Source organism: Apiospora hydei (assembly GCF_038363865.1).
Source record: "Apiospora hydei strain CBS 114990 chromosome Unknown utg000005l_segment0_segment0, whole genome shotgun sequence".
NCBI lineage: Eukaryota > Fungi > Ascomycota > Sordariomycetes > Amphisphaeriales > Apiosporaceae > Apiospora > Apiospora hydei.
Genome location: NW_027117364.1, coordinates 2,806,197 through 2,818,617, shown reverse-complemented (window position 1 = coordinate 2,818,617; position 12,421 = coordinate 2,806,197). Strand labels below are relative to the sequence as shown.

Sequence of the window (12,421 nt, the reverse complement as noted above, 5' to 3'; positions counted from 1 at the left end):
TGGCCGCGCGCGGGAGGTCAAGAGCGCGTTCTCGATTGGGAGGTAGTATAGTATGGAGATGTAATAGCTTGCTTGACAGCTCTGGAGCCGGCCATGGCCCGGAGAGTCTAGTCACGTTTGAAGAAGGCTAGAGGGGACAAGCAGGTGCAATTCAGTTCAGTGGATAGATGAGTGTTGCGGGGGTTGATGAAGATGGAATGTATATGCTGGATAGCCCCATGAATGATACGATGACTCCCTTTCAGCGTGTAATAATCAATATAAAGACTAGATGTTGAGCGGGCAATTTACATATATATTTATTATTCCATGTAGTAACTGCCATACTCCCATGAACCGTAATCGAGCTTAGGACAGTTGCACGTTAGTTAAAACAGGCTTGAATAGTGCATAGTGTAAGTATATACAACCATCTGACTTTTGGTCACCCGTGCCAAGTCTCCCTTCCACCCATATTAGATATTTAGACATTAATACCTCAAGTACCTTATTTAGCAGGTGAAGTCAACTGTAGATATCAGGCAATGGTTAGTTCATCGGACAAGGGTTTTTCTTTGTCTCTGCCCCCGAGGGAGGACGTATCGTACCTGCCAGACGTCGATGACGACGTATCCGGTCCCGCCGTTCAATATGCCGACGGCGACGACGTTGTTGAGCCAGTAGTAGTCCGGGTGGCCCGTCTCGAGGAGGCAGTGCAGGTGGATGGTGCCGTCCTTTTGCGCGGGCCCGCTGGTGCGGATGAAGATGTTGGCGCCGTCGTCCGTCTGGAAGTGGTAGCGCGTGTCCGGGTGGAAGGTGCCGTACTGGTCCGTCAGGCCCCAGTCGGCGCCCAGGTTCAGGACTTTGCCTGTATTGCATATGGTCTTAGCGATCAGTCCGAGAGGGAGAGGGAGGTAGGCAGAGGGAGAGGGAGAGGAAGAGGGAGAGATTTACCGTTCAGCTTGGGGCCGTGGAACTCGCCGCCGATGATGGGGATGGCCTGGCGGTCGCCCTGCGGGCCGGGGCCGATCTGGATGCCGGGCGCGAGCGTCGCGTTGACCGTGTAGAGGAACTCGAAGCCCGGCGGCGTCGGGCCCGCGGCGGCCACGCTCGTGGCGAAGGCGGCGAGGAGAGGGGCGAAGAAGCTGCGCATCTTGATGTTATGTATGGATGCTTATTTTATCTTTCTAAGTGCAAGGGCAAGGGAGCGTACAAATGTCTCTACGGCTACTCTACAAATCAGCAACAGGTACGAGAAAACCATGTGAATTTATATATCAATACCATATTGGAGCAGACAGTCTTCTTGAATCTCGTTACCGCTATCGTGTACCGAGCAAATACCCGGTAGCCGGATCCCACACCTCGTCCCGCAGCAGATGCCAGTTGTGGACTCTGCGATAGATCTTGATTCAGGGTTGCAGTGGAGGGGGTCGGGCCATTCTTGTGAGGATGCGGAGAAAGGTGGCAGAGGATGGGGTACCTCGTCAATTAGCTGCCGATCTTGCATGGTCTTCCTTGGCCTATGCAGGGGGCAGATTTATACCTCATTCCGGGTAATGCAGCACGATCCCCAGCCCAGCGATGCCTCGGCGTGGCTCTCCTATGACGATGGAGGCCAGAGGTCTGGGTGCATGAGTAAGTTGGTCGGTCGGTCAGGTATACTTGCCCATCAAGCGGTCAGCGGTCAAAGAACGGCTTCGCCCGGGATTGGGGGCTGGAAGCAAGCTTGAGACTGCGTAGCTACGACCACACATATGCTTTCGATACCAGCTGGCCACTTGCAGCGTTTACATAAGTTCAATAAGTTGAAATGTTAGTATTCGCCTAGTAAATGGGTAAAGATAGGAAATGGTTCGAGCAAAACGGCTCTCATCAACCCAGGCGAACAGTCCTCCACATCCTCATGCACTCCTGTAGTTCCACAGACAACGACCCCTCGAGTGCGGCCGTAGTAGCATCCTTGATCATGGCAACGAGCAGACTTGCCTGAGCAAAGGTCTCTTGGTCATCTCTCAAGGCAGTGTAATCCGACTTCCTCATGCCGCCGTTATCTGCCCAGGCCTTCCAAAGATCCAGCATGCCGCATATCGACGACGTGAACTGGCCGTCGAGGACCATGCGATGGAGGAGAGTGCCGGCAGCATCCTTCAAGCTCAGGGAGTCATCTACCTCATGACGCGATTTTAGCCAGCGCAGGTTGTGGTCTGCGATCAACTTGGTGTCCCATTTGGGGCTCTGTAGGGCTTCAGACTCTCTGGCTTCCTGGCGTTGCCTATCCAGACGCATCTTGTCGCGCACTTCATATTTTGGCAGAGTTGTTAGCTCCCTCCAGCTAGCTATTGAAAGTCCGGGATTACGGGCCCATGTGCACTTACTGTCCTGCATTCTCTGCATGTTCTCCCGCTGCATCCTCTCCGCCGCAGCGCGTTGCCGGTCCGCGGGGGCCATCTTCATTTCAGCCCGCAACGCGAGTTGTTGCTCCGTGTTGCGTCTGACGAACTGCTCGTGTTGTTCCTCGATCGTGTTGTGCTTGGTGGACCACTCGGGCGTTTCCGCGTCGTCTACGACCCCGAGCAGAACGAGGACGCCGCAGGGCACGGTGTCCCGGCGCGCAAAGGCGAGGATCTCGTCGGGGATCTTGTAGTTCCAGAGCATCGTCTGGCTCGTCGTTCCGTAGGCGGTGCAGGCGCTGGCGAACCACATGCCATCCTGCTTGTCCCGGCGGACACGCAGGTGTCCGATGAAGAGACTGTGCAGGCTGCTGTCGGAACGCAGAAGATCTGCTTCTTGGCTGATGGCCGTCGTGAGGCCCTCGACTGAGATCTGGCACGTGATGGGTTTGGCAGCATGGTCTTCTCCCTGCCTTTGGAAAGAGACCATTGACTCTTGGCTGTATACACTACCGGTATCCTTCTTCACTGGCTCCTTATCCTCAGTCGTCTCCAGGGCATCTTGGGCCGTGGAAGCTTCGGCAGACTCTGGAGCTTCCGCCTTCTTCGGCGGCGGTGGTAGACTCACCCAGTACGGAGGCAACGATGAGAAGTCGCGGGTAGTCCAGGAAGGCAACCAATTCACGGCAAGTGACAGGTGACCATCCGAGTCATCCAATGGCGCAATACTAAGCGCCTTTTGCCCACCCCTCGCCGTCATCAGCGCGCAGCCAGCCGGTGTCCACAGCCCAGTCGATCGGAGCAGCTTCCAGCCGTGAGGATCCGGCACCGCGCCCAGGTCGAGCAGGTACGAGACGAGCTCGTCGAAAGCGACCTCGACCTGGGGCTGGCGGAGCTGGTCGGCGTACTCGACGCGCTGCGTCTTGATCCCGATGGTGTTCGTCTTCCAGTTGAAGGTGGTCCAGGACCCTCCCGGGATCTGGCTGGGCTGTCTCGACAGCTGCCAGTATTCGGACCGCTGGCTGAACCGGTCCCAGGGCGTCACCGCATAGCGCGGCAGCTCGACCTCGATGACGCGGTTCACGACATCGCTGCGGGTGAGGGCCGTCAGCCTGCTGTGGCGGAGCATGCGCTTGATCTTGGATAGGGCGGCAAGCGTGGCGATGGTGTTGTACAGAATCGGCAGCACACCGAGAACGGCCAGAGGCACGCCGATATACGTGATGATGTCGGTTGCTGTAGTGCCTGAATTCGAGTCCGACATTGTGAATAGTTGGAGATATTCAACAGAGACACGATCACTAGCAGGGGAGTTGGTGGGTGGTATTACATTTTCGTCTCGAAATACTAATCCAGGCAACTAATCTCGTTACAGACAGACCTTGCCGTCGCCTTTTCAGCCGCACTGCACCAGCAGTTATTAGACCAGCCATGGCGCCAAAGTAACCGATTGTAATTTACACGATATAATATAGTAGTTCGACAGACGGGACCCTGAATTGAAATTTAATCATCAAAGGTGTATAACGATACTGACGATGAATGCGCTGTTGAGGGCGATGACTTGCATTTGATCGCCTGGGAAGTTATGCTAGATGTTTAATGTTTATGTTACTCCTGCAGGTCGTCCTTCGCTGCATCATCTGCCGAAAATGTCAACAACAAAGTTCTGCGGCACAACAACTCCGAATCAATTGAAACTCAATCGCAGACTTTGGAAGTCTTCGCTGCCCTCGACAATCAACATACATAGCCCACAACATCACCAGCGCAGATGATATAGCTCAGTTGAAACCAACACGTCGGCGTTGTTCTTCGCGCGCATTTTGCACTTGCTTGTTTTCTTGATTGCACTCGTGACTGGCTATCCCGCCCATCGCTAGCCCCTCTGCGGTAGCCAACTTCAGCCGCGGCCACAATGCAGACCGTGTAGGCGACCATGAGATATCACTCCCTTTACCATGGCCTCACCCACGCTATCATTGCTCTCGCCCTTGCCGCAGCCGGCACACTAGCCCAATTCCCCAACATCGTCACCAACTTGACCACCATTGTCTCCCCGCTCGACTCCGACATCACCATCAGCTACAAGATCCCTCATGGTGCCTGCACGACCGCCTTCGAGACGCAGGAGCAGTATACGGGCTGGGTGAACGTGACATCCCCGGGCGACGGATATGCCACCAACACCTTCTTCTGGTTCGTCGGCGCGCGCGAGCCCACCTCGGCCCTGACGATATGGCTGAACGGCGGGCCTGGGTCGTCCTCCATGTTCGGCTTCTTCGCCGAGGTGGGACCGTGCGAGGTCGTCGACGCCGGCGCTGACGCCGGCGGCCAGGACAGGTTCGCGACCGTGGCGAGGGAATGGGGCTGGGACCGCGCCTCCAACATGCTGTTCATCGACCAGCCCAACCAGGTCGGCTTCTCGTACGACGCGCCCACCAACGGGTCTCTCGATTTGCTTACCAACGAGATCCGCATACCGCCAGAGGCTCGGCCGGATACACATCCGCCCGGTCTGTTCCTCAATGGGACCTTCAGTTCGATGAACTCGAATCATACGGCCAACACGACCGAGACAGCTGCTGTAGCCGTGTGGCACATGCTGCAAGGCTTCCTGACGGCATTTCCCCATTTCAATCCGCCTAATACCAGCTCCGTAGGTGTCAATCTGTTCGCCGAGAGTTACGGCGGCAAATACGGGCCTGTTTTTGCTTCGAAATGGGAAGAGATGAACGACAAGCTGCTCACCAATGGAACCGCATCGAATACCACGGCGGCAGCATTGGACATCCATCTTACCTCGCTGGGCATTGTCAATGGCTGCGTGGACGACTTGATTCAAGCCCCCTACTACCCCGTCATGGCCAACAGCAACTCCTACGGCTTCCATGCCCTGAGTCCAGTCCGCGCCCAGATGGCCAACGCGAGCTTCTACGTCCAAGGCGGCTGCCGCGATCTCATCAAGCAATGCCGCACCGCCGTCACCGAGAGTGACCCCGCCAACACGGGCGCCCTCGCCTCTGTCAACGACCTCTGCAGCCGCGCCTACACGACCTGCACCGACCAGGTGATGCTCCCCTACGCCGACTCGGGCCGCAGCGTCTACGACATCGCGGCGACCCTGCCGGACTCCTCCTTCCCGCCCTCGCAGCGCTACCTCTCGTACCTCAACACGGCCCAGGCCCAGGCCGCCCTCGGCGCCGCCCTCAACTACACCGAGACGAACCCCCAGGTCGTCGCCGCCTTCCGCGCCACCGGCGACTACGAGCGCCAGTCCCTGGTCCCCCAGCTCGCCGCCCTGCTCGACCGCGGCATCCGCATCGGCTTCGTCTACGGCGACCGCGACTACATCTGCAACTGGTACGGCGGCGAGGCCGTCTCGCTCGCCGTTGCGGCCGCGGCCACATCTCCCGCCTACAACAACGCCAACGCGGACTCGTTCGCCGACGCCGGCTACGCCCCCATCATCGTCAACGACTCCTATATCGGCGGCGTCGTCCGCCAGCTCGGCAACCTCTCCTTCAGCCGCATCTACCAGGCCGGCCACTTCGTCCCCGCCTACCAGCCCGAGACGGCCTTCCAGGTCTTCGCGCGCATCATCTTCGGCAAGTCGCTCTCGGACGGCAAGCCCGTCGACCTCGCCACGTACGACACGACGGGCCCGGCGAACGCGACGAGCTCGCTGGAGTTCCCGCCGAGCCCCACACACACCTGCTGGGTCAGGAATATCCCCGGGACATGCGACGAGGCGGAACAGAAGGTCCTTGGGAGCTTCGACTCGGCCAAGGAGAAGGTGGCCATTGTCGATGGTGCGCTGGTGACGGGAGAAGCCGCAACTAGTTCGGCGTCTCATACGACAGCTAGTAGCACATCGCCTACAGCGCCATTGACAGGTCTTTTCACTGCGACAACCACGCCGCAAAGTACAGCGGACAGGGATGTGAGACCAAGGCTTACGGTTATAGCAGGGGCGGTACTGATGGCAATGCTACGGATTTTGTACGAATAAATACGAGTAACTTCGCGTGTACAGGTCGTTGTTCATGATACCCCGAATACAATCACTCAATAGCAGCTTCGACGGTAGCAGTTTGATAAAAGTAATATTGAATTGATATATCTTATCTCAAACATCTAGGAAAGAGTGTGTATCCACGAGCCCCTCTGAAACGGTGATACTGTAGGTCTACGTGACTTACCTAGTACAGGAGTCGTCAAAGACCAGCCATAAGGCATGGCTGGTGCTGATGGAATGCCTAGGAGAAACCGTTAGAATGTGGGTTTCAAATAATTGCAGCAAATTATGATAAGTGTCAATGTATCAGATACATATGCCTTGTCACAGGCGTTATCATCAAAACCCAGAGGGCTATGTTGACCGTCGTGAATATTGGATCATCATTTTACAAGGTGATGGGGAAAGGGTAGAGGAATCTTACCTGTTGCTGTGCTGTGAGTAACCCTGAAGATGGAACACCAAATAACTTGGCTACAGCGACTGTCAGTTGCTGTCCAAACCATAGAAACAAGCTTTGAAGAGCATGAGATTGGGATCAGGAAGACTAGACTCTTCAACGCCGTGAGGCTAAGACATATGCTTGTCATTTGTCGAGTCGATTCATCATATGGGAAGTGGTTGGATATAAGACAGTGAAGCTTACCATTGGACCTAGAGAAGCTTTGAAAAAAAATCAGTACATGCTTAAGACTTTTTGGATACAACAATGAATTGAGACGTCTTCTGATTCAGTTAGGCATGAATGGTATTAAAAAAGAGGTTGTCTGCATCGGAAACCCGGATAAGACTCGTCATCTAGGGTATCATCACGAGAAGGTTTGGTTCGAAGGAAAAGAAATGAAAGTCGGCTTACCCTGGATATGGCCGTACAGGTTGCGTCCAAGAACACATCATGCCGTATTGTAGCACGCGTGCCAACATATTTTACGCATACTGCAGATTGAAGAGTCAGAAGAGCCTTCAACTGTTTGTTCTATTACACGGATGCTTGTGGTTTCGGATCAGTGGGCGAGGTTTTCTAGGCCTGCCGCAAAATGGCGTATCGTCTCATGCGAAAGTGATTCGGAGCCCAGTGCCGCTTCATCATACGAAACGTAGGAAAGGTTGCAATAAAGCGAGCTTAGACATACCCTTGATTGGTGAGGTGACCTAGACTTTATTATGTGTTAGCCGAAGAAACTTGACCAGTTGAGCAACAGTAATGGTAGGTGGGAGGGTAGATCAGTAACAGCCATGTTTTTTCGTCAATGGGATTCAGACGGTAATTTCCAGCTGTGCAAAGCACAGAAGTTGTTCATCATCAAAATGTGTGTAAGGAAAGTAAAATGTGTGACATACCATTCAAGTCCAGGTCAACCGTGACGAACACAACACTGCGCGCAGAACATGCTACGAACTGCGACAGTAACCCAATATTCAGGTCTTGCCTATTGCAGAGTTTCTGTGAACCAGTTAGCAAGTTGAATATGGCAATGTTGCGCTTTACTCGAGCGTGCGTGGTCTGTCGTCTCAGACTGACGTGTAAAAACAGTTTCATTCCAATTAAGGTCAAAGACTCTAGTTTGCGGTTTACAACTTGTCATCAATGTAATGGGGAGGGAGTGTCGGAGGAAGAGGAAATACTCACAATTTCATGTTCGCTGCGAGCCGGACAGGCACAGCTCGCAGGTTGTTGGTAGGAAAGAGAAGCTGTCAGGAAGGTTACGATGCAGAAAAATCAACTTTTCAATGGGCCGTACCGCGTTTGGTGGGCCACGGCGGTCACAAAGTCGGAACAACACTTAACCGTGATGCCGACCAAGCCTTTTGGTGGGGTCGAGCTTAGGTACCTATCTTAGGTACCTATCTTGTGGCTGAGGCGGGCAGTACCTGTCGGTGGTTGGAAAAGTGCCCCGCTTGGTCTGTGCCTATCTCCGACTTTCGCAAGTTTGGGCTTGTCTAAAAGCCTCAGGCTCTGTCAGGGCCAATGGAGCCTTCTCCAACTGGAGATGCTTGCTCTTGCGTTGCGCTATGCGAGTTGGAGACAGGAGAAGCGTCATTGGCGGGGTCAAAAGGCTGGCACAGCTCATCGGGTAAGCCTTTGCAATCGAGCAATTCCCACATTTGCATCATTGAATACCCATATCTTCTTGCAGTCGTGGCCTTGGGTACCTGGTAGCAGCAGCTATTTCGTGCGTCGAGTTGCGCCGTGTCCAGAATGATTACAACACTTCGTCGTTAGGCGTTAGGGGCAAAAGTCTCAAAAGCTCATTACAAATGCCTTGGATCACATGGAGCACAAGCCAATTTATTGCCAATGGCTTGCCAGCCCAGGAGCTCACACGACCTGGGTTTTAATCTTAGCTCGTAGCCGTGCTTGGCCGACAACTCCCGTCTCGGCTCAAGGGACGGGCGTAAAGGAACTTCCCAACCATCGTGACCCGGGAATCTTCTTTGGGCCGCCGGCGCAGCCCAGTTCCCCATTGGTGTAGACGCCTCCAGGCCAGAGTCCAGGCTCCGCGGGCGCCAGATTGGCTTTCTCGGGATGAAGAACAGTCTCATCTCCTGCTAGCTCTTCTAGCCCTTCTAGCCCTCCTATTTGCAGATCGCTGTGCCGAGGAGCGAGCGATAACTCTAGTGAAAGCCTGGTAAAAGGCGGGGAATGGGGAGGAATGACGGGCGGCGCTGGCTGTTACTGCTCTTTCATGTCATCCATCAATATAATCCACATCTGCCCCTCGGTAGATCCCCATCCAGGCACAGACTTAAGTAGCTCTTTCGTCACACAAATGGAGCTTCAGTAGATCCCCATTGCCTTCCTCCTGCACTTATTACTGCTTGCCGTTCCGTCGTAGTCTGCCTACTTGTAACTCTTGTCAACTCTTACAACCTTTTCAAACCTCTTCCGATCATCTACCCCCGCGCCCATATACCCCCTTACCTATCTTCGCCTATAATCCCGGTTCACAAGCCATTGAGTAACAGCACACACACGCAGACAGCCTTCGAAACCCGAGCAAACAACAATATGGCCTCATCAAACGGCGAGATGCCTCCCGCAGAGCAGGCTTCTATCAACACAGACATCGTGACCTTGACTCGATTCCTGACGGAAGAGCAGGCCAAGGTCAGAGAGGCCACAGGAGATTTCACGTAGGTGTTGTAAACCAACCATTGGTTCCGAAAGCGTGACCACTGACATATGCAACTCTGCAGCCTGCTTTGCCACGCCCTCCAATTCTCGTTCAAGTCTATTTCGCATTACATTCGTCGAGCTACGTTAGTAAACCTGACTGGTCTGGCTGGACATTCCAATGCGACGGGTGACGACCAGAAGAAGCTCGACGTGATAGGCAATGACTTGTTCATTGCTGCCATGCGGTCTTCGGGCAAGTGCGCCCTGCTCGTGTCCGAGGAGGAAGAGGAGGTGATATACTTCAAGGACCAGCATCAAAACGCGCGGTACGCCGTGGCGTGTGACCCAATCGACGGTAGCTCCAACTTGGATGCTGGTGTCTCAGTAGGCACCATCTTCGGTGTCCACAAGCTCGCGGAGGGCTCGACAGGCACCAAGGAAGACATCCTGAAGCCTGGCTCTGAGCTGGTTGCCGCTGGTTTCACCATGTATGGTGCTTCCGCGCAATTGGTCATCACCATGAAGGGCGGCGGCGTGAACGGTTTCACCCTCGACAACAACTTCGGCGAGTTCATCTTGACTCACCCCGACATGAGAATCCCCAAGAGCCGTGCCATCTACTCCACCAACGAGGGTAACGCGATGTACTGGGAAGAGTCTACCAAGAACTACTTCGAGTCCCTGAAGTTCCCCAAGGGCGACGAGAAGCCGTATAGCGCTCGTTACATCGGTTCCATGGTTGCTGATGCGTACCGAACGCTGCTATACGGAGGTATCTTCGCCTACCCGGCGGACAAGAAGAGCCCGAAGGGTAAACTGCGAATTCTGTATGAGTGCGCACCCATGGCCATGGTCTTCGAGAATGGTAAGTACCTCGTAAATCTTATGTGAAATGAAAGGCGCTAACAATGTTTTCACAGCTGGCGGTCTTGCGGTCAACAGCAAGATGGAACGGATGATGGACATTGTGCCAGAGCACATTCATGACAAGTCTGGTATCTTTATGGGCAGCTACGATGAAGTGGAGAAGGTCAAGGCCTTCCACAAGTAATTAATGTCTTGGATTTTACGATGGATTGTATGGTTACTGCGCTGTGAGCTGGCCTTGATGGCGCAAAATTGGGAACGAGTGCTTGGTTATGCTTTGCCTGCAACGAACCAGTATGTTAGGTAACTACATAAGTTGTAATTGATGAGCCTATGAAATGCAAACCACACCGTATGCTTTATGATCACCTGTGACATTTGATAGTGTAGAAGTTCTCGCTGATCTTCTACACCTTACAGTCTAGGGAAGAACTTGGGGTATTCTTCTTCCAGTCTTGGTAGTCCTTTCGATCCCCGTATCGCTTGTCGTACTTCTTCTCACTCAATGGGACGCCCGTGACCTTCAGTAACAAAAAGCTCACGAAGCCTGGACTAACATACGAAAGAAGGAGTGCGAGGATCCTCCCCCCCTACACCTCCCGGGAGCCCAAGTCCGACCTGGACTGGGCTGGTGACAAGTACGCCAGCAGCCGCTGTCGCAATGCCTGTCCAAAGTGTGCATTCGCCAAAATAGTTGGGATATTGACTGTCAAGCTTGGTCAGTTGTTTGTTTACAGGTTCAGCAACGTACATATGGGCTTACCTTTTGCTCCACAAGCCTCGCGTCATGAATTGCTCGTCATGCTGCTTGGTTCTCTTCTCATGCATCCACTGGCTCTTCTGGCGATCAGCAATGACCTCAAAGGCGAGACCGCCGATGTACAACGCCATCCCGATCGCGTCAGTGAGCTTTGCGGCAGGCATAGAGGCGAACACGGCAGGCGGGATAGCGTTGATGGCGATAACGGGCATAAGGCAGAGCGTGACCCAAGTGGCCTGGCCCATCCAGGCCACCGCAAACTTGGAGGGCGACTTCTTGATCTCATCGAATCGGGAATCCTTGCCCTCTTTCATGACCCGGTCGAAGAGGAATGAGCCCAATCGGATAGACCAGAACGCAACGGCACCGCTCAGCGCAAACTGTCGCCAGTTGAGACTTCCGGCTCCAGCGCCGGCCGACTTCAGAAACGGCGACAGCAAGCTGGGCAGCTTGACGGCGGCGCCGGCAGACTTTGCGCGTAGACTGGGCAGGTACAGACTGAGGAGCGTCACAGACAGGAACGTCAGGGCGCCCGAGGCATCGTAGAAGCGTTCCGACTGCGCCGCGATGGAGGGGATCGCGAATGCCGTTTGGATTGCAAAGGCGGCCGCGGCGCTCGGTGCCAGAGTCCGCAGAAACGGACTGCGGAAGTTGGTTATATGTAGGAATGTCTGAAGGAGACCCATTTCGTATATCTAGGGAATCTTGACTTCAGCAATCGTGACTACTTGCGTATTGGGTTCTCAAAACTCATTGGACGTGGAATGGAAATATCCGGCGGGAAAGAGGATCCTACTTAAAGATACAAATCACACCACGGAGCTTGAGTTTCAAACACAAAGTGGTGACGCCATTACGTAGGTGCATAAGCTGGAGGTGCAAAGTAGGCTCGAAGACGGTCTTGATGCCGTCTTTGGCCTAGTGGGGCAGCTCGTCTTTGTCTACTTTCTTACTGCTCACGATACTCTCACCAACCAAGGTGTCCCCGAATGGCGTCAGAGTGACGAGCTGGTTGAACGCCATGTGAACTAAGAAAAGCCCCTAGTATGGGTGCCTGTCCATGTCGTCGCTGGTTTTGTAAATGTGGCAGAAATGGAGTTTACTTGGTGGTTGATCTATGCATATCAAAACTTGTTCACCTGCAAATCCAGAGCATCTTATATGAGTGATCACATGCTCTCGAAAGATCCAATATCTGTGCCCGGGATGTTGTAATCCAGCAGCTGCCAGCAAATTATATAGCCAGCCTTTGTTCCTGATAGATAATTGTGCTGGACGTCACGTAC

The 12,421-nt window shown here is 54.0% G+C and overlaps 5 protein-coding genes across 5 annotated transcripts; 2 read left to right on the top strand and 3 right to left on the bottom strand.

Moving 5' to 3' along the window:
* Positions 1-533: 533 nt before the first annotated feature.
* On the bottom strand, positions 534-1,150 carry PG997_006324 (uncharacterized protein; the record flags this gene model as incomplete). Its single annotated transcript, XM_066810639.1, has 2 exons — positions 534-847; positions 934-1,150. Coding segments are annotated over 2 exons (531 nt in total), but the record flags the coding sequence as incomplete, so codon positions are not given.
* A 704-nt stretch (positions 1,151-1,854) lies between these two features.
* Positions 1,855-3,636, bottom strand: PG997_006323 (uncharacterized protein; the record flags this gene model as incomplete). The annotated part of the gene is made up of 1 exon (XM_066810638.1): positions 1,855-3,636. The coding sequence occupies one exon, from the start codon at positions 3,634-3,636 to the stop codon at positions 1,855-1,857; it is 1,782 nt and encodes a 593-aa protein (XP_066669561.1).
* Positions 3,637-4,311: 675 nt separating this feature from the next.
* PG997_006322 (serine carboxypeptidase) lies at positions 4,312-6,384 on the top strand (the record flags this gene model as incomplete). Its single annotated transcript, XM_066810637.1, has 1 exon — positions 4,312-6,384. The coding sequence occupies one exon, from the start codon at positions 4,312-4,314 to the stop codon at positions 6,382-6,384; it is 2,073 nt and encodes a 690-aa protein (XP_066669560.1).
* Positions 6,385-9,400: 3,016 nt separating this feature from the next.
* Positions 9,401-10,559, top strand: PG997_006321 (fructose bisphosphatase protein; the record flags this gene model as incomplete). The annotated part of the gene is made up of 3 exons (XM_066810636.1): positions 9,401-9,525; positions 9,589-10,373; positions 10,429-10,559. 3 exons carry the CDS (start codon positions 9,401-9,403, stop codon positions 10,557-10,559), a joined length of 1,041 nt encoding a protein of 346 aa, XP_066669559.1.
* Positions 10,560-10,706: 147 nt separating this feature from the next.
* Positions 10,707-11,821, bottom strand: PG997_006320 (uncharacterized protein; the record flags this gene model as incomplete). The annotated part of the gene is made up of 4 exons (XM_066810635.1): positions 10,707-10,744; positions 10,794-10,896; positions 10,937-11,081; positions 11,139-11,821. 4 exons carry the CDS (start codon positions 11,819-11,821, stop codon positions 10,707-10,709), a joined length of 969 nt encoding a protein of 322 aa, XP_066669558.1.
* Positions 11,822-12,421: the final 600 nt, after the last annotated feature.